The 21,354-nt window shown below is 43.2% G+C and overlaps 2 protein-coding genes across 2 annotated transcripts; both read right to left on the bottom strand.

Moving 5' to 3' along the window:
• Positions 1-200: 200 nt before the first annotated feature.
• Positions 201-6,431, bottom strand: polr3h (polymerase (RNA) III (DNA directed) polypeptide H). The gene is made up of 7 exons (XM_075454542.1): positions 6,357-6,431; positions 6,004-6,179; positions 4,327-4,423; positions 3,879-3,965; positions 2,931-2,994; positions 2,584-2,818; positions 201-1,123 (listed from the first exon to the last, which is right to left on the bottom strand). The coding sequence occupies exons 2-7, from the start codon at positions 6,112-6,114 to the stop codon at positions 1,073-1,075; spliced, it is 645 nt and encodes a 214-aa protein (XP_075310657.1). The 5' UTR covers positions 6,115-6,179; positions 6,357-6,431; the 3' UTR covers positions 201-1,072.
• Positions 6,432-6,945: 514 nt separating this feature from the next.
• LOC142370899 (aconitate hydratase, mitochondrial-like) lies at positions 6,946-21,354 on the bottom strand. The gene is made up of 18 exons (XM_075453421.1): positions 21,289-21,354; positions 19,193-19,335; positions 17,562-17,820; positions 16,877-16,969; positions 16,399-16,557; positions 16,119-16,269; positions 15,891-15,995; positions 15,330-15,421; positions 14,898-15,003; positions 14,406-14,563; positions 14,192-14,265; positions 13,085-13,196; positions 12,801-12,983; positions 12,593-12,688; positions 11,696-11,887; positions 11,145-11,277; positions 10,849-10,970; positions 6,946-10,753 (listed from the first exon to the last, which is right to left on the bottom strand). Exons 1-18 carry the CDS (start codon positions 21,322-21,324, stop codon positions 10,622-10,624), a joined length of 2,346 nt encoding a protein of 781 aa, XP_075309536.1. The 5' UTR covers positions 21,325-21,354; the 3' UTR covers positions 6,946-10,621.

Genomic DNA, 21,354 nt, shown 5'->3' with positions numbered 1-21,354 from the left:
GAGAGATCCTGCCGTGGTTTTAGGGGTTGTTATCACGCATTTGTATCCCACTACTAGTTAAAAGATGTTGGACACAGTAACAGTATCAAAACAATAAAGGGCGCCCGGACTATGAGCAGTTCATCTTTTGCAGGTCACATGCAACCAGTGTGTTTTAGTTCGAGTTTCACATCCGAGACAAAGATCAACAAGCCACAAAGTTGTCACATGAAACATATAGTCTATATTTCTGCTTTCACGATGCACACAAGTCCACCCAACAGTGCAGATCTGTTAGAAACATCAGGGGCTGTGTCCTTCGCTGCCCCCTAAAACTGTGGGATTTAAAAGGCTGATCGGTAATCTCCCCTGATATATTTGTTATAATCACACTAAATGACAAATTCACAGACCACAGCTGCTCCTGCAGGCGAAACGCCTTCATACTGGCAGACTAGAGTGGAGATAAAAACATTCTTTTTTTTAAACAAAAAAAACAAAACAAACACAAGGCTGATAAATAATCAGTTGCTGTGTTCACAAGATCCTGGGGTCGAGTTAATATCTCATTTATTTAAAATTTTGACTCCCACAGAAAAGCAATCTCTTCATTATTGTCAAGTTATTTGGATCCTTATGTTCTCTCAGACAAATACAAGTTGAGCTCCTTCTTTGGGCCATCAATCTGTGACATTCGCATGTTTGCCTAAAGTAAGAATGGCTTTATCAATCAAACAATCCATGACTTCATAGCTTTTGGAAACCCCTTGTGAGAAATATGTCAAATAAACATAATTCTGTTATTAAATACATATAAGAGCTAATTGTACTTGTTAACATGAAGCTGGTATGCTGAGCGTAGAACTCGCACCACAACCAACGTCAACGGGACAGATTTGACATCAGTTACTTTTACGCTGACAGTGTCTTGGCTCAGAGTGCAGCTTGACTCCTTCTTCTTCTTCGTCTCTTTCGGAAACAAAACAACAGGGTTCCGGCATCCTCTGCCAACCGTGCCTCTTGTCTCAGATCAGCTGCAATGGTCCATCTGCTCATCGACACCAAATAAGTCTCATTTCCTTCCTCTGCGGTGCTAACTGTTCCACCATGACAGCAGCCCCAGTCCCGGCTCACAGATGGTCCCCTGAAACAAAAGTGAAAAAGTATGAGTGAAGTTTTCCAAGCCAAAGCAAAAACTGGAATGTGGAGCTGCTTTGACAATAGTGTTGACCTTTATGGCATCAGAGAGCCGGAGGGGCTAAAAGGCACAGAACTATCAGCTTTGCTTTGTTACACCATCCCTGCTTTGGTTGTATCGGTTATATAAATACACACTGAAAGCTGACTTAACTTTTAAAGCGGCGCCGAGACTCGACAGTAAAGTGACACGTAAAAGTTAGACCAGCGTATTCTTTTTGTTTTGTACAGTATAGAATAAAAAAAACTGGAACCAAACGCTCTAATCCAGAGACAAAGGTCTCAGAACTTAATTAGCTCGGCGAGACGTTGGATCGTTCACAAAAATCATCATTCGTACGAGCAAGGCGATGCAACAATAACGGCTCCTGTAACAGGGACCAGCGAAGGCCGAGCTGAGGTGTTTCAAAGAGAAGCGCTTGTAAGAAACGAAATCCACCGCTTGACCTTCCGGGATATTTAGCAGACTCTGGCCTGGCGGGGGCTTCTTCTACTGTGCAGCTACACCTGCACATCTGGAAAAACCACCTTCAATGCTGAAAGGTATATGTAGGATTTAGAGGAGCATATGCTCCAATCCAGGTGACATCTTTTCCAGGGAAGGCCTGGCATATTTCAGGAAAAAAACCAAACATGTTAAACCGCATACTGCATCTGTTACAACAGCGTGGCTTCGTGGCAGAAGAATCCGGGTGCTGCACTGACCTCCCTGCAGTCCAGACCTTTCACCAACTGAAAACATTTGCAGCAATCAGGAAACACAAAGCACGACAAAGACGACACAGGGCTGCTGAGCAGCTAGAGTTCTGTATCAGACCAGAACGGGACAACATTCTTCTCCCAAACCTTCCTCCTCGCTTCCCAGATAGTCACATGACTCGGCAACAAACACGTCTCTGTCCCCAACGTTTTTAACACATTTTCCTGCTATTAAATTCAAGATAAGCTAATATCTTGCAGGGAGAAAAAAAAAAAAAAAAAATGTTTTCTGTTGGAAATCAAATAGAATTTTGATGGCTGAGCGAACCTCCCTGCAGTCTTGAGATGCGTTGGCTGCATCCTTCTTCATTCCACTGGAGAAACGATTTCCACATTTTAAGAAACGCTTGAGTCGGTGCCTCGAGATGACATTTGTTGCGATTTGGCACCATTTAAATAAAACCGAACTGAATTTGATTTCACGTTCAGCAATCAAGATGGTAACCTGCCAGCATGCCAGGTCAGCTGTGTCCTATGACATCAGGAAAAACAAGGTCAGCTTGGTGTCTAAAACGGGAACTTTCAAGGAGGCTCCCATACCCGGGTGCACAGCCAAATCTTTTGGTAAACCTCAGAGCTACTGGGGTGTGCGTCACCTTCAAAAACTCTCAGTTTTCAACTGTTTGCGTGTGTTGGTCTGACTCTTACGATTAGAGTGTACGGCGCCTCTTTCTTCTCCCTGCTCTCCTCCGCTGGCGGTGCCGCCGACTGTCCCGGTTGGGCCGGCGTGTCGGACGCAGCTGTGGCCGGACCCGTGGGCGACGTGTCCACAAAGACTTCATCCGTCACCCGAAAACGGATCTCCTCTCCTTGGTCCATGTAGAGGTCGTGCGCTCCCTCGTCTGTCTCGTACTCCCAGAGCCAAACTTGCTCTGCTTCGTCACTGACGCTGCAGCTAAGGAGGGCACCGCTTGAACTACAGCAACAGCCAACTTTAGAGCAATGTGGCACAAAACGTTATGAAGCAGAGCGCCTCATTTGTTAGGTCAGGATACAATTTGGCGGGCTGCTGCAGCGACTCTGGTGGAATGAGAATGTCGTCAAAGAAGCCCATCGTCACTGTGAAGCAGAGAAATCAAAGCACACACGAAAACATATAGCGCCATATTACAACCATTTCACATTCAACTCGCATACAAATGATGGAACTGTAAACTAAGTTTTAAAGAGGATTACGGGATGATTTCAAGTTTAAAAGAAAAAAAATTAAAATAAAATGAGATCATTTGGAATGCTGGGTCATTGTATTTACAGACGTGTAAAACTGAGCATTGATTTCCCTGCAGCAGACAGACAGCACGACAGAAACTGACAAAAGGTGGCGTACAAAAGAGAGAACAGTGTCATGAGAGAGAGAGAAGCAAAGGGAAAGAGGGGGCCTGCCAGCCTGCACAACATTAAACTTTAGTTTTAGCTATGGAGCTAAAACGTGGGCTCTGAGATCAGCATCATGCACATGCCACCGAGTCAGATTCGATCTGCTGCGCTTCAATCAGAGAACGAACATGTTGAGAAATGTTAACAAGAGAAAAGAGGAAGTCAGGCTACAGACTCCTGTTACATTTGAGCAGGGTGCTGACTTACAGTAACGGTTTCAAAAATATATCATTTTACTTGAGGTTTCATGGATGTAAACAGATTTGAGCTCTGTTATACTCAAACAGAGCAGGCTATGTGCTAAAATCCTGTTCTTAATCACGGTTTGATTTTGGAGTGTCTTCATGTGTAGTAATACAATAGATAAAAGCAGAGATGTGCATCACTCCGCCATTTAAAAATGTCGACTTCGGCTCCGGGAAAGTGCGCCGACACTTTTAAAACTGAATGTTTAATCAAAACAAAATAAAAATGAAGAAGCTAATACTCATTCGTTGCATGGCTAGCTTTGCTCATGCCAACACTTTTGTGGTGCATGCTGAAACAAACAGGAAGGGAAACGTTACCATAAACTCCCTCCTGACTGCAGTACTTGATCTTGCCGATGAGGATCTCATCGAGGAAAGGGTGGAAAACGACATATCTGAAATGAACTGACAGCAATGGGAAGAAAGAGAGGATCAGGATCTGTGGGAAAGACCTCAAGGGCGAACACAGTCAACTCAAGCACGGCCTGTTAACTCTCACCTTGAGATGCGAGTATTAAAAGCATGGAGAGAAAAAAAAAAAAAAAAAAGGCTTTTGCTTGAATTTCTGTATTTCCTTACCTTTTTCATTGGGAAAAAAAATTTAAATCAACATGTAAAAAGGAAAGACTGAGCGAGAGGTTTTCAGTAATCAAGGGTTTAATTGACTTTATTCTTCTAAACAAATTTGAAAATAAGATCTGCCAAAACGGCACACGATCCAGTAAATCTAGCAGATAAAAACCCATGAAGACTTTCACCAGCATACCTTTAGTGTGTGAGGCACCGTCTCCCGGGAATATATAGGAGTCATCCAGTTTAGTGATGTCATACAGACAGATGCAGAGGCCCACGTTGTAGACCACCTGAGGTTAACGGAGCAGGTCACAGTTTAGCAGACATGGCAGAGCTTGACCGATACATACTTCTCTTTAAAGGGGAACTCCGGGGCATTTGAAGCGCATTTACATTGCTAGAGGTTGTCAAATACTGATAGTAGGACACAGAGAGGTGCAAATCTGCACACCCTGTGCGGAGATAGCGCTGTCCGCTCAGCCTGTCATGCGAGGCTAATACGTGGTGGCTAAGGGGCAAGCGCTAACCCTTCCACGTAAAACAACAACTTGCACACTGCAGAAACGTCACACCACTTTATAAACCATCCGACAATAAAGTCACAAGCCTTACCATCAAAACCATATGCATGGTTCTCACATTACTGGCATGGGGACGTTACAAAACAACTTTATAAACAGCATGTAACTCACCAGCTGGTTGTAGGCTCGCGCATGTGAAAGCCCAAAAGAGTCGATGGACGATAATCACATATACAAAACAATTATCTTCTCTAGAAAAACTGCGTTCAAGTATTTAAAACATTACAACAATATTACTGGGCATGTATTGTTGTAATGTTTTAAATACTTGAACGCAGTTTTTCTAGAAAAGATAATTGTTTTGTATATGGGATTATGCTCCATTGACTCTTTTGGTCTTTCACATGCGCGAGCCTACAACCAGCCGGTGAGTTACATGCTGTTTATAAAGTTGTTTTGTAACGTCCCCATGCCAGTAATGTGAGAACCATGCATATGGTTTTGATGGTAAGGCTTGTGACTTTATTGTCGGATGGTTTATAAAGTGGTGTGACGTTTCTGCAGTGTGCAAGTTGTTGTTTTACGTGGAAGGGTTAGCAGTTGCCCCTTAGCCACCACGTATTAGCCTCGCATGACATGCTGCCCAAACAGCGCTATCTCCACACAGGGAGCGCAGATTTGCACCTCTCTGTGTCCTACTATCAGTATTTGACAACCTCTAGCAATGGAAACGCGCTTCAAATGCCCCGGAGTTCCCCTTTAAGGACTTTCAAAGTATTACTGCATAGAAATTAATCTTTGTCATTATGACTTTTTTTTTTGTCACAAACACATTTAATGATCGTTCGACCAGCAATGGAAATGGGTTTGATGATGCATTTGAGTCACGAGTCATTTTTATTTTTGTTTAAATACTGTCACTTCTGTCAGCTGTACACGCAACATCCATGTCCTTCTGTGAGGAGGTCCTGAGAGCATTTTCTAAACCAAAACGTGGAGGGTGTAATATGCGCTTTTAAAGCATTGTCACACATGGTCAAATATTGGAAACAGTGAAAGGACCGTACAAAGGCTGCCTTACTGCATTACATTTTACATTTAAAACCACTGCTTATGAGACCAAATCCCAGCAGGTTCAACTGAACCTAAAGAAATGTTTCACTGGATGACTGAAACCTTTAATCCGATTGCTAAAGGCATTTCACTTAGATCATCAGATTAAGTCAAAGTTATCATTCTAAAACTGACTTGTTTGTTGTCGTTTTGCACGCCACATAGGACCGTGCACTCACGTGCAGACGAGCTTGGGCCCAGTCTGGCCCCAGAGCCAGCTGACCCGTGTCACTCGCCTTATTGGCCAGCTTCTTGTTGAGCTCCTCCGCTATGGCGTCGTTCAGTTGTCTCTGGAAGTTCCACGGAGGGATCCGGACAGTGTCGACCATCTCCACCAACACGAACATGATGCACGCTGCACACCGTGGGCGCCGACTCACTCATTCGCACACAGAAACACACGCACGCCGAGCTGCCAGTGTGAAAAGAGAAGGGCCCGAAAGTTTAACCGCTCAGCATTTTAAGTTCTTCTTCTCAAAAACAAAACAACAACAAAAAGAAGAAGAAGAAGAACGGGTCACAGTGCGGCTGACATAGACATATTATACGTATATTATGTCTATGGCAGCCGAAATCCAACAAATATTACCTGTAACCGCAACGGAGGTTCCCATAACGTCCCCGCGTGACGATTTGCAACAGCAACTCTTTTGCGACATGTCGCAAAATTTAAAGGCATAGTACGCATTTTAAACGGATAATTTTATTTCATCTTTTTTAAATCACAGTCTGCTTTTCGATACTGTTACACCACAATACGCCGTAGTTGGATCTGTGTAACATTTTCATAAAGTTGGCCAAATGTCACGTGTCTTTTACATACGTAAAGTTGTGCGTAAAGTTTTCCTTTAGTACATGTATTTTTTAACTTTTCACCCAAGTTACAAAAACATGTAAACTCTTGGAATTTAAGTTGAGAGTTACTGCCCTTAAATTTTGAGACACTAAATCAAATTTTGAGACAATAAGTTAGAATTTAAATATTGATATATATAATATAAATATCTACTTTTTTTTCCATTAGCCACGCTGTTTAGTTTGACCAGTAAACGAAGGGCTAAACAGATCTAACAGCAACTTTTCTTTTTAACTGATTGCGGTAAAATTATTCCTCAGGTGACACAATTCAGCAGGTGTAATCACCTTATCCACACAATCAAAAGAAATCACAAAACAACTTCACTTCAGAACTTCCTTCTTTATTATTCATATAGTAAATATCAAGATAGTGACACTTTTGAAGCTATAAAACAGCAGGCTGCTGTTTAATACTAAAACAGGAGAGTGAGGACAATCATCACTATGAAATAACAGCTGTTCATGTTCCATTTTCATTTAGTGCAGCTGAACAAATGATCTAAGTAGCAGAATTCATTTCAAAGCACACAAGTTGGAGCCTGACCAAACAGAGCCCACCTGACTGCAAAAATAACACGAAGCTGTCACAAGAATCACGGTTTGACTTATCATTTTGCAGATGTGCCTTGAAACAAACAAACAAAAAAAAAAGAAGCCTGAACCAATGAACAATAAAGCATCATCTTTCATCACTGCAGGTACCAGGTGTTTCACATTGTGCAGCGGGCAAACAGAGAGGACGATCGTGTTAATCCACATTTAAGAGGAGAACTGATCCTGGTGCGTGGGAGAAAAGCAGAACCTGCACATGATCAAATAACTGTGATTAGAAGGATGATTTCAATCTCATGTGACGTGTTTGGAAAGAAAAGAAGAAAAAATAAAAAAGAGAACCATTATAATCTGAACACGTCCCACTTTTTGTGGCATTTGAGCAGTGGAGGATGAGTCAGTTACATCAAAGGTCCTTAAAGTTGGGCTAGTGCACTTTCCAGTCAACTCAACTATTTCAGCAGAGCAGAAAATCAAGACAATTCACAAAGCTATCGCGGACCGCCTTCTGAAAAATAACAATTCCTTTACAACTCAATATTAGTTCAACGCCATCATTTAGACAGACAGCATACAACTTGCATCGCTCTCATTATTTATATATATATATATATATATATATAAAATTCTGAAAGGTATTTATTCATATATCTATACATCATCATTTTTTTACTTATGTATACTCTCTTAGACAAAATGCAACTGTACATCATCATTTACAAACAGGTCCTAAATCAGCTTTGGGAACTGATTTTTAACTCTCCAACGGCAGAACGAGGGCATGGTGAATCTACAGAGTTTTTCTGCATAGTGGGGATAATTAATCACAGAGGACCAAGAGTGTTCCCATTTTAAACAGCAGAAATCACCTCCAACATCCCACAGAAACATGCTAAAAAAAAAAAACACTGGTTCAGTGGCTCACGCTTTGTACACAAAGCAAGCTCATACAAAAGTTCAATGGTCTTCCTACAGTCTGAATGCTTGTGCGTCAGTCGCTTACAGTCGCTTGTGCGTCGAAGAGTAAAACGTGTGCAGAGGACAAATAATGTAGGCCAAAGCACACCTAAATCTACTTTCCTAACTCGAGAAAGTTCTAGTGTACAGGCGTCCGTCTGGACACCAGATTGTGCGTTAGTTTGCGTAAGAAGAGAGAAGGCCTTCTGACGGCGTGGAGGACCAGACCTCAACCCGGACAAAACATTCAATTCAATTCAATTCATTTCAAAGACAAACACAGCCATCTCCCATCACATCCAAATGAGGAAAATTCACAAACTGGCAGGTTCGGATGAAACAAGGGACGAACTGAAAAACTGGAAAAAAAAAAAACAATGAAAAAAAAAAAGTCTGAAATGGACAGCTGACTGATCTGTGAAGCTCCAGGGGATTTAAACATAAGAGATCATCGACTACATGCCGGAAGTGTAGCATTCATTCGATACATTACTGCTTTTTCCTGTGGGCACAGAGCCCACGGCGACGTAACCTGCCCATTTCATCAAACAAAGCCGTCTTACTGGACTGAATTAATCAACTTAGTCAAAACAAAAGGAGAGACAGCATAAGCGAACAGGGACGGACGAATACAAATGTTTGGTACCTGCAACATTCTCGAGTTCTGGTCCACTGTCCCAGTCCGGGGGACCACATATGTCTGTTTTTACACAGTGGAGTGATGCATCGTGTAGTGAGATAGCGCAAAGTGAGCATGGGAAAGGTCTCAGAGAGTGTGTAGACGTGGGTATGCTCTGAATGAAAAGCACATGTAAAACAAAAGCTTTTAGACTGAGTGAGAGCGGGGTGAGCTGCCGATGAAGGCGCAGAGACTGATGGGATTTCAGCAATATTGCTCTCAGTAAGTAATTGAGACCAGTAGTTACTTTTGCAAGGGATGTTATATGATTGGTTCAAGTTAGTTTGCTTTTGGAATAGGATTACTCGAAGAAGCTACAGACAGATTTGCATGACAGTTTACCGAGGTGGGGCATGGCCCAACTTAGAAGCAATTAACTTTTTTAATGTCGATCCAGATCTGGATCTGGATCAAGGATATTTTTATTCAGCCACGATGGAGGTTTGGGGTCTGTTCTTGTTTACAGTGTGGTGCCATCAACAGACAGCATGTTTAAATGACACGAGAAAGATTTGAATTATTGCCTTAGTCTGATCAAACCCGTACAAAATGGAGCCTCTAAAAAAAACCAGACTGCGACACCAAGATAGTGCGGTTGGTGGTGGAATCACTCGGTACAGTGGAAGTGTTTATCAAAACGGTTCAAATCCCAATGAACCTGCTCTCGTTCACATGTTTTTCTGTTTCTTTGGTCAACAGAAACTGTGACTGAAAACTCACAGTCACTTAAAGCATTTCCAGACGGTCGCTCTGCCCTAAGAAAGTCCTGATTTCATAACCGGCAAAATTACCATTCAAGTCACTTAAAGACAATGTTTCTGCAGTGAATTTGGTACTAACATGTAATATGATCTCCCACAGAGAAGGATAGAAGCTGCAGAATGTCTTAAATGTCTACTCACACAGTCCAAAGTTTGGCGACGTTAGACGTGCTTCGATAACCCGATCACTGCCCCGTGCATGTATATTGGGAAAAGGGTGGTGGTCCAATTAGTTGAGCTGTAACCGTGCCGACTGACCGAGAAATATTTGTCCAAGTCAGTAATGTCACCAGGAAAGGACAATTAGTCAAGGATCTTTAGACTTTCCAGGTGAAAAGTCCTTTAAGTAGTCATAAAACTCAGCTTATTTAGCAGTTTGAGTAGAACATTAAATATGTGGCGATGAGGTACAGGAGAACATGAATAATTTTGGATTGTATTTTGCAGTCAAATACACTAAAGCTTAATATGTTTTGTACAAATCAGTTTCTAGCTTTATTCTAGAGTCCAAATCCGGTCTGTATATTGCAAAAAAAAAAAAAAAAGAAATCATTTAGATAATGCTGAATTTCTTCTGTTCAGAGTTTCAGAGATAATACAGTAGTGATGCCAGTGTCTCACACAAGTAATAAAATAGCGCCTCAATTGCTGGAGCGGATGAGCATCTGCGTGTGAAAGGGTCAAGTGGACGCTGCAAAAGGCAAACAAGCACAACCAATCTGATTTTAAACTGCTGATGACGACAGAGGCACACACTGCTAAGCTTCAGTTATGTGCGTTTGCTTGAGTGCGTTTGTGTAACCGGGAGCTTTCACAGTAATCCCGTCTCTGCATGTAAGTGCTCGTGCGTGTGTGCGTGTGCGCTTTTCATCTGTACAGCGACCTTGTGTGTGTTTGTGTGTGCGCCTCCTTAATTTCCTCCTCCACTGTTCACGTCGTCTCTCCCTCCTTGTGGTCCACGTTCCTCTCCATCTGAAACCAAATCAAGACCCCACGATGGAACCCCCCCTCCCTCTCCCCACGCCCCGCCGCCGACTTCTTCGTCAATTACTGTAGCTCCTTCATCCTGTTGAGGGCAGAGCCTGCCTTAAACCATTCGATCTGTGTCTCATTAAAGGTGTGGTTCAGAGAGATGGACTCCTGGCTTCCATCGCTGTGCTCGATCACCGCTGTCACCACCTGGAGGAGGCGGAAAACGACACGTGTCGACATAATGCGGAGAAAGCTCGGCTGTTCTTCGGATTCATGTTTCATTGGTGCAGACTTCTGCTCACCGTGCCGGGGGCGAAGGACTTCAGGCCAGTGATTGAAATCTTATCATCAGGGCGAATTTTGTCGTAGTCGCTGGGGTCAGCAAAAGTCAGAGGCAGCAGGCCCTGTTTCTTCAGATTAGTCTCTGTGGCGATGAGAAAAGGTGGAGAAATAAGAGGAAAAGATACTGATTAATACTTGAAATGGGTCTTTATGCCTGTCAGGCAGGCATGAAGTTATCCCCCATCTGCGCCGCAGAAACGAAAGGTCCGGTTCACGAGTACGAGCACATCGAAATTTCACGAGTCATGTGACTGACCGTGGATTCTGGCAAAGCTTTTGACGATGATGGCGCGCCCTCCCAGGTGTCTTGGCTCCAGGGCAGCGTGCTCTCGACTGGATCCTTCTCCATAGTTCTCATCTCCAACCACCACCCAGTTCACGCCGTTGGCCTGGTTTAGAAAATTGAAAAAGATCAAGCAACAGTTTAAACCGACTCTGTACTTGAAGTCCAGAGGGGAAAAGAAAAAAAGAACTACCGTCAGGGGATTTTAAACACACATGGGAGAGCATTCAATAATGTCAGCAACCTGTCAAACACTGGTTAACAATCAAGCAAAATACCCAGAAGAAGTTATTTTTAGTTTCTTTGGCCAACAGTGTGCTTAGCATTTCAGAGCAATATTACCTCTTTTGACATATCTGTTGAATAATTAATTGGGAAAGCTCACTTTCATTGTGGTTGAACAACTATATAATCATCATCAGTTTCAAATCAGTGGCTCAAGTGATCCAAAGCCAACAATTACCACATGTGTTTGCAACACATCTGCATGCGCACCATTTAAATCCGTCCCCCGGCAATCTCACCTTGTAGAAGCGGGCCACGTCTGGCACACCCCCGTACTCTCCCGTCAGCAGGTTCTTCACCTTATTCACGGCGTTGTTCTCAATGTTGACGGCGCCGATCAGCAGATTGTTGGAGATGTTGTCCAGGTGACCGCGGAATTTCAGCCAGGGCCCGGCAGCACTGATGTGGTCAGTGGTGCACTTTCCCTTCACCTGTACACGGATAAGAAACGGCACACATGTACTAGATGCCTTTGTTTTTGAAAAGCTAGATGGCAAATATTAGCCATTTTAGCAGCCATTGCTAGCAGGTTTAGTGCAAAATGGGGGAGCAGGGGAGGAAATGAAACAATAAAATCACCCTTAATCACTGTCCTGCCCAGACATGAGGGGCACTATCACTGTCCGTGCTTCTCCAACTCATACTGACCAAGAGGCAGCTTACAAGAGTGTTGCCTGACTCGGAGGGGTCTTTCTTTAAATGGGACAGTTAATACTGCAGCAAGACTCAGTCTCACTAAGAGCTAACAACACATCCATCTTCTGAACTAATTGCTGCACATATAAATCAGGACAGGTCTAATCGAATGAAAATTTGGGTCACCTGCCCCCCGAAACAACCACAATTCATAAGCTGCATTACACATGGGATCAAGCGCAAACAATAGCAGCAAGGATCATTAGCTCTCCTCCGTGCACAACTTCCTCGCAGTTTAACGTGCCATTTTGCCAAATGGATCTAATTAAATGGGACAGCTCTGTGGCCGCCGTAAAGCTCACAGCTGGTGCACATGGCATGTAGAGTGTCAACAAACTCACAGCAAACAAAAAGAGACGAAGAGAGCCTTTTTTTTTTTTTGCTCTCAGGTATGAGCAGCCTGGCCTGACAATGACTTAAAAAATGACTTTCTTGCTCACCTTGATGAGGATCCTCATGCCCTCCAGGTCTTTTCCATGCCACTTGTCAAAGGGCTCCAACAGCTGCAGACGGTTACTGGAGGGGCTTACGTTTACCTGTACGGCACCACAGCAGGGTAAGACACGAGATGTCAGCAGAACCTCCACATCAACAGTTTTATGAGCGCTGTGCTGCTTTCTGGGAAGTGTATCCAAAGATAGACTTTACCCTGACTGAGCTGTTTTCTGCAGGGGGATGCTGGTAGGTGTCCTGGCCCGGGTCAAAGTCTCTGGAGGGGAGCTCGTCACCGGAGGGTGGCTCCAGCTTAAACTTCTCTCCACTGGGAGCAGTCAGGTAGTCGGTCTCAGGGTTGAAGCTGAGAGTCCCGGCGAGAGCCAAAGCAGTAACAATCTGCATCAAATCACACAACGGGCCAACAGAAATTGTAAAACTTGTTTAGGACATAAACGTGAGGAGAGAAAGAGTGTGTGGGTGTCCTCGGTCTCTCTGACCTCAGGAGAGGTGACGAACGCGTGAGTAGCTGGGTTAGCATCATTCCTGGCTGTGAAGTTCCTGTTGAAGGACGTGACAATGGTGTTCTTCTCTCCTTTTTTCACGTCCTTCCTACGAAGTCAAAACAAGGAGGATGATGGGAACGTGACGCGTGTTAATGCACAAGTGCACTTCACAAGAGCCTAAATCTGAATCCCTGCAAGAAGTGGCTACAGTGGCTACAATATCCACAATAAATATCCATTCAATAGCCATTAAATGTGGTTTTAGGCCAAAAAGGTTCAATCTTCTGGAAACATGTGTGCTCAGCTTGTTTCAAGTTGATCAGCTTAAATGGTATCTACCGTTTGAGCAGGCATCATTTTGGCAACTGATAGATGCTACAGCTGCTACTGTGTTAAAAAAAAATACATACTTTATATCATATTTATACGCATCTATAGGAGGAGTCGTATTTTGAATGCCAGCATATGAGTGGGTCTGGATATTTTCCAAAAACTGGTGCAAAATACGGCTAGATGTTATGATGAATGGAGAGAGAAGAGCGCATCTCTTTAACAAAGGTTTAATGAATGTTTCCATCAGGAGGCGGCATCAACTTAAATCGATGCGGATCTGTCAGAATGTCCGAGGTTAATTCTGCCATTTATTGGTTTCCCCAAGATTAAATGTGCAACAGAGAAAAATATATACCAGCTATAAACTGCTGCTTAATGCACGGCTTGGCATGCGACATATTCAGCAGATTGAGTGACTTTATTCATCCATTCAAGCCTACGCTGTTGCATTGCTCCAACCGAAGCCTGTCGTTTTTTTAGCTCCAATCACATGATCAAGATGGGAATATGTCAGAGTGAGACATCCAGATGCAGTATAAGAAGAAACGTACTCATCCTATGAGTCACGGCTTTTCTCAGTACTTTTAATGGAAATCCAGTTGGTTTTGAATCTTTTTTATATTTTGCAACTATGCTTCCCTTTGGTCCGGGGCAGGTTTTCATATACATGAAAGTCAATTTGTGTGGCAGATTCCACAATCATATTTCACGGATTTGCTTCCAGAGAGTTACATACTAGAAATCAGGTCTTACAAATGAGGCGCATACCTGTCCCACTGTCCGATACAGGGGCCGCAAGCGTTAGCAAGGACGATTCCTCCAACATCGCTCAGGATCTTGGCCTGACAAATGGACAAAATGAGCGTGAAAAGACAATTTCCTTCCAATTTCACACAAACACAATTGAGTCTTAAAAAGACAAACCGCTAAGGTTGCTCAATGAGCTGAACTTTCCATCTAGGTTAGTGGGTTTCTGACTCACATATCCATCCCTCTCGATAGTGGCACGGATCTGTTCAGAACCAGGTGTAACTGTGAATTGGGCCTTGCACTTCAGGCCTTTATCCAGAGCCTGCTTGGCCAGAGAGGCCGCTCGGCCCATGTCCTCGTAGCTCGAGTTGGTGCAGCTGCCGATCAGACCTGTTTGTATGTTTGCAATAAGAGAACAAAAAAATAGGGTACTAATCAAGTTTTAATATCATAACTGGCATATAACACCAGACAAGTTTTGTTGAAGAGGAGACGCAAAAATGTCTTGCTTGTCCTGCTTGTGGTCATTCCATCAATGACTGGAATTATGTTGCATTCAAGGTGACTTTGGCATACTAGTGTGATTGAATTGTAAAGCGAGATTGTCATGTGTAGTCAATAATACAGCAAGTAGGAACAGAAAAAAAAAAAGAATATCAAATGTCACTGGACAAAGCAATAAAAATCTGAAAACTGTAAGATAATACAGCTGCGTCACACTGACCAACTTTGACCTCAAGAGGCCAGCCGCTCTTCTTAGCTATGGCCCCGATATCAGAGACAGGGTGGGCCAGGTCCGGGGTAAACGGTCCGTTGATGTGGGGCTTCAGCTGTTATGGGAAGAGGGATAAATGACAGGGGTGGGGGGACCAATAAGAGCTTCCAAAAATAGTGTTTTTAATTGCTATAATAACTGGCTAACACATGAAACTCTGGACTATCTGCTGATGGATTACGTCATGGTTGTGTTTGACTTTGGCACTTGTTATGTTTCACACCGTTTTCCTATGAATACATCTGTAAAAAGATGCACAACATACACTTAGGCAAAATATGGTAAATCAAGGATTCCTCGTGATCTCTTTGCATTTTAATTTGCTTTTTGCGAATGTATCGCAAAGAGCAAATGTTGGGCATCTGAAGCGTTTCAACTCACTTCGCTCAGGTTGATCTCAATGACTTGGTCATATTCACAGCCTCCATCTGGCACCAAGTCTTCTTTGAAGTCATCCGCCACGGTGGCAATCTCTGAGGAAGGAAGAAAAGCTGGAGGTAAGACACTGTGTGTGGAGTCCAATTTGGGGGTTTCTGTGGCACCAGAGGCTTCGGTTTCAGGACCACGGCCGCAGTCTCAGGCCTGCGGTTTCAGGACATTCATTTTCAACAGGATCTCACGTTGCAATGCGTTGGAACAGCACGCCACTTTCAGCTTTCCAGTGTCAGTTAGATTTATTTCAAACTTTTGGCATGCCATTTCACGTTGTTAGCATGCCAAAATGGTTAGGGTTAAAGCACAGGGGGTGTCATTCTCTCACAGTGCGTCAACGGAACTCCTTCTTACTTTTGCAACTTTGTACTCCTCCGAAGTAGCTATCGCGAAAAATTAGGGTCCTGAAACTGCAATCCTTAAAGTGCTGTCCTGTTACTGCAGCCTCCGGTTCTGCCCCCTTTACTCATGGAGACTGAAAGTACAGAGAAAAACAATAAGAAAACTGACCTCCACGGCCAGTTTTCTTCATGTACGTCCTCATGCGGTGGTTGTAGGGGAAAACAGATGTAGTGGCTCCGATCTCAGCACCCATGTTACAGATAGTGGCCATTCCTAAAAATATGCCATTTTAAGGATTAAAGTAAATTCACAGTCTAAATATGTTTTAGGAGCCTATTATTAATGTTCTTCTCTTTCTGTGATTGTCAAATCTGCGCATCTGCATCTATTTCTTACCAGTGCAGGAGATGGAGTCCACTCCAGGTCCATGATACTCCACGATGGCCCCTGTTCCACCTTTCACAGTCAGGATGCCGGCCACCTTCAGAATGACATCTTTCGGGGAGGTCCAGCCGGACAGGCTTCCCGTCAGTCTCACTCCTATCACCTGAGGGAAAATGCGCAGGCTTAAGCAAACATCTTCGTGGGGATCGATGGTTAAAAATTCAGAAGAAAAGGCCTGATTTAATAACATTCCAATGAATATACAAGGTGTCAGATGGTGCCAGAAACTCACTTTGGGGCACTTGAGTTCCCACGGGATTCCAGCCATGACATCCACAGCGTCAGCTCCGCCTACTCCAATGCAGATGGAACCCAAGCCACCGCCATTAGGAGTGTGGGAGTCAGTGCCAATCAGCATCACTCCGGGATAGGCATAATTCTCTAGGATGATCTGCCAAAAGATGGAGAAATTTGCAGTTAATCTGCACATGGACATTTCGTTACTGCTGTTCAAAAACATTCATCAATTTATCCAAGAGCATCTTCAGATATGACCTGAAAGGTTTACATTAAAACGTGCTACTTTAAATTACAAATTTCTTCTATCCTCTCCATCTTCTACAGAGCAAATGCACAAATGATGAATAAACCATTATTTTCAATAAAAAAAAAAGTCAAGTCATAGTTACATGTTAAAAGAAAGCAAAACACATTTATCGAGACTAGAAAAAGGCACTTAAAGCATCGTTGTAGATTAGTAATCGGTGTACCTGGTGGATGATCCCCGAGCCTGGTTTCCAGAAACCAACTCCATATTTTGCAGCAGCTGTTGCAAGAAAGTTGTACACTTCCTGGTTCACTTCCTGTGTTCAAAGTAAATGCAGAGGGGGTTTGTTTACGTTTTTTACAAAAAGATGCAAAAAGATGGAACTTTGGACCATGAACAGAGTGTCAATAGGCTCATTTGAGTCTAGCTGAGCGTACACATGAAGGAGGGATTTGTTCCTAAACTGCATTATCAAGATGTGTTAGTCCGGTTTCGAGAAACTTGATTTCATATGGTTTTAGTTGGACTAGCTAGTTTACATGCACTTTAAATGTCTGGATTTGGTCTGACTAACACAATAATTTGAGGGTTTTTTTCCAACGTGCCAGTTAAATTGTGTTAAAGTGTTTGGTACAGTGCGTTCAAATATAATTGCACTGTGTAGCCATTTAAATCAAACAGACATTTTGTGTTGCATTCACTGACTCATTCTCATGACAGCCTGAGCCAAAAACTAGAGCATGCTTTTGAGACTGGTATGTCCCAAGTAAACAAACCAGTGAAGTGTCATCCATTGTTTGTTGTGTGTTGATCCCCTGTGTGTGTGTGTGTGTGTGTGTGTGAATCTCATTGTGAACAAACAGTTTGGCACACACTTATCCGTCTACGATCCCTCCGTCTCTCCTCACCTTTGCTCTCTGCAGGTCCTCAGCTCCTCCGATCTGAGCCTCGATCAGGTGATCGCAGTGGATGGTGGAGGGAACAGCCACCGTGGGCAGGCCACTGCTAATGAACTGAAGCATGGCCATCTGGGCTGTGGCGTCCTGCATGGCCACGCGGTCCGGACGCAGGCGCAGATAAGTGCGGCCACGGTCGATTTCCTGCCCCACTGGATCATCCAGGTGACCGTATACAATCTTCTCCGACAGAGTAAGAGGCCTGTTGAGCCTGGTGGGGTGGATTATTGAACATGTTTGGTGGGAATGTTATTGGCTGGGGGGTTTTTTAAGCAGAAACTGCAGGTTTTTCCTGTCATGGAGTTGGCGAATACTTAAAGGAGAATTCCGGCCATTTAACAAACATATCACATCTGTTGGAGACCCACAAAGCGGGCTCTATCGGGCAAGCTTTTAACCTTTCCTGAGGCTCTTAACGTGTATCAAAATACTTTTGACCGAATTGGCCGTGGTGTCAGTAGCAATACAATTCAACCCAGGGGCTAACCATACCATTAGCTAGCACAGACATGATACATTTGGACATGAATAATGGGTGAAGGTGCGCTCCTTCGAGCAGTCATGTGACACGTCATGAAATCACGGCGAAAATGGGTGTTGAAACGAGTCAGTTGTTCGATAGGAAACAATAACAAACATGGCAATGTGTAGTTCGGTTCCCCAGGGTTGTTTTTGGTGGACAAAAAGACAATTTTGGAATACTATATATATATACCATACTATATATATATATATATATATATATATATATATATACACACACATATATATATATATATATATAATATATACACTATACTATAGTGTATGACTTCGGCGATTAATTTGTGCGCACGCCTGTGGAACACGGAAGCTTAGAGAGGTAGGTGCGCTGTTTTTGAAATCTCAAAATGTATCATGTCTGTGCTAGCTAATGGTATGGTTAGCCCCTGGGTTGAATTGTATTGCTACTGACACCACGGCCAATTCGGTCAAAAGTATTTTGATACACGTTAAGAGCCTCAGGAAAGGTTAAAAGCTTGCCCGATAGAGCCCGCTTTCATGGAAATCAGCGCAATTGGACAACTTTGAGCAGTGGGCATGAAAATTTCTCGCGGTTTTCCCTTTGGCAAACTTCCCTGGGTCTCCAACAGATGGGATATGTTTGTTAAATGGCCGGAATTCTCCTTTAACATAAGACTGGATTAATGTTTTGCTTTATTTGTATGTCAATTTTACCCTTTAACATCATCTCTCCTCTCACTATTTGATCTGTCTGAAAGGTCTAATTTCAATTATCTATACACCTGTTTTCAGAGTCTGATGGATCGTGTCACACTTGCTTTGTCTGTAATGATCATCATCACTCCAATTGTCTCTTTAGTAGTAATTTAACAGCCACCAATAAGGTGAGTTGAAAAAGAGGGAGACAACGGGTCATCCAATGTTACCTCTGGTGCCAACAGGTCACCTCTGACAACTCAACACTGTAAATGTCACATGATTAACCACACGGCTGTAATAAACATCAACCATCCCTCGTGAGCCAAACTAGAACCAACAAGGACTCTGTTTGAGTATTTCCATGAAGGGCAGCTGCTGACCTCCTGCGTACGATGTTGATGTTCTTGTGAAGCTTCTCATAATTAATGCTGGAGCCCGGCTCAAAGCGGCTCATGGCCACCTTGGCCTTGGCGCTGAAGACTGTGGAAACATGGAACCGTCTTGCTCCGGTTCCAAGGGCAAGCTAGACGAGGAAAAGCAGACTATTATTCCGAGAAATTAAACCAATAGCTAAGGTTTTATTGTACTGTTGAGGACCAACATATAAAGTTTTAAGAAGCGGGGGAAGGAGGGGCAGTTAATATATGAAGGATAGGGAATATGTGAAAGAAGGTGAGTGGGTTCAAACTTGTCTTTCACGGGCAGCTGAACCAGTAAAATGGAGAAAGAATCTTCACAAAAAGAGTCTTCAACCTTACTGGCAATCTATGCAAGATTGGAATTGGATCTCGAAAAGAATGGCATGAATTGCATGCAAACAATGCATCAAACCACTCTCAGAAGCACAACGTTTGCCTGAATATCATGACAGTTATGGAGGACCCTACTGCATGTTTTAAAGGTTTTTCTTATTTGTTGATGTCTTCTGTCACAACCAGCAGAGTACGGCGATACACTGGACGTCTAAATATAAATAGGTCATGGCAATGACACACCAGGGACACTTTTGAAGCAGTTTACTTGCTTGATTTGCATTCATCAGTGTGAAGCTCAGAGAAAATGTCACTGTGCTGTGGGAGAAAACTGGGTGAAAGTTCCCACGGCTCATACTGATGGGGTTAGCCTCACCAACTGGACCACGGGCAGTCTGATAGCACTGAGTGGATTAAACATTCTCAGACAACATGTTTTTTTAAGCACTATATTCTTCTGTGATTGAATGAATACTATAAAACTATACCAGATGGTATATATACACATTAAGAGTGGACCGTGTATCACAAAAAAAGGACAGCTTTTAATAACGAATCACCAGTTGGAAAGTTTCTTACAGGCTGTTGGCTCAGAACTCCAAACAAATCTTGGCTTCTGCCACCTGACCATCAGCCTTTACCAATGTGAAGCCAAAAAAAAGGGAATCTATTCAGTTCATAGTAAAATATCTGCCTGAATTCACAGTTTATGCACACAGAGGCCACACTATCGCATAATCTAATCTAATCTAATCTTATCTATTTTATATAATGGACCAAAATACAATAGTCCAACTTGGTAAAGAGATTGGAGCGTATAATGCTCAGAATTCCTTGGGAGTTTTCTTACTGTTGTGAAACGTTAGTGGCACGGTCAAAATAAACAAGAGCAAAAAGATTTTTGTTATTACCAAAACTGAACTGTGTCTGGTGATGACTTTAACGAGTTGATGATATTTGCCATTCAGCTGCCTTGATGGGTGCCATCTATGGATGATGCCTCTCATATCATAACACTAACATCTATGTTTATTCACGAACCAGTGACGCAGCATTAAGAAAAACAGAACCTAACCTGAGGCACGTGTTCACCCTTTCTATGCCACGACGTAGTGAATGTCGTGATTGTGTCCCCCCCCAATCTTCTAATAGAACATTTATGGGAGCAAAGTCACATTCATGTGCGTATAACAGAAGCTTATCTGAGACCTCACTTATATCTATCCCTATAGCATTTAAAATTAATTTCTTATTGTGTTCTGTGATCCGCTACCAAGCAGAGAGGACGTTGTGTGTCAGTTTGGCCGTCAGGAGTGAACTCTCATCAAGTGCGCAATAAAATAACACCCGCAACCTTGTAATCACCTTGCAAACACCAGCTTACCGAGGCCCGGTTACAGCCACCGCTTCGCTAGTTCTGACTGGCGTTTCTAATGTTGAAAACTGGCGTTTAAAAAAAAAAAAAAAAAAAAAAAAACGGTTTTAAATTTTTTTGCTCGCTGTCAGGTCGGACGTGGCCGTTACAATGTGTCGCTTTCAGGAGTCAAACCGAGATTTTGTGACCCGGCGACAGCGTCGGTGACGCACTCTGCTCCTCGTTTCCCCGCCGTGGGTCCACGAGAAGTGATGGAGGCTGAACTACGTGGCACTAAAATATGTTTCACACGTGTCCTCGACGGCAGCAGAGTTGCAGCTCTATGGAAGTAAAGTAATGTTTTTCTTACCCGGACTCTGGTGGCTGTCAGACAGTAAGACGCCATTTTGTAGTGTACAGTTAAGCGTCGCCTCCT

This window comes from Odontesthes bonariensis, chromosome 21 (genome assembly GCF_027942865.1).
Source record: "Odontesthes bonariensis isolate fOdoBon6 chromosome 21, fOdoBon6.hap1, whole genome shotgun sequence".
Lineage (NCBI taxonomy): Eukaryota > Metazoa > Chordata > Actinopteri > Atheriniformes > Atherinopsidae > Odontesthes > Odontesthes bonariensis.
Note: the sequence above shows the minus strand (reverse complement) of the source record. Positions and strands in the feature narration are given on the sequence as shown.

Coding starts and splice junctions, on each gene's coding strand:
- polr3h (XM_075454542.1), bottom strand. CDS start 6,114: ATGTTCGTGTTGGTGGAGATGGTCGACACTGTCCGGATCCCTCCGTGG. Junction 4,424..6,003: donor ACAAGAAGCTGGCCAATAAG/GCGAGTGACACG, acceptor CGTTAACCTCAG/GTGGTCTACAACGTGGGCCT. Junction 2,819..2,930: donor CTGCAGCAGCCCGCCAAATT/GTATCCTGACCT, acceptor CTGCAGCGTCAG/TGACGAAGCAGAGCAAGTTT.
- LOC142370899 (XM_075453421.1), bottom strand. CDS start 21,324: ATGGCGTCTTACTGTCTGACAGCCACCAGAGTCCGG. Junction 16,558..16,876: donor GCTCGGGGATCATCCACCAG/GTACACCGATTA, acceptor ATCTTTTGGCAG/ATCATCCTAGAGAATTATGC. Junction 12,689..12,800: donor CAGAAAACAGCTCAGTCAGG/GTAAAGTCTATC, acceptor GGTGCCGTACAG/GTAAACGTAAGCCCCTCCAG.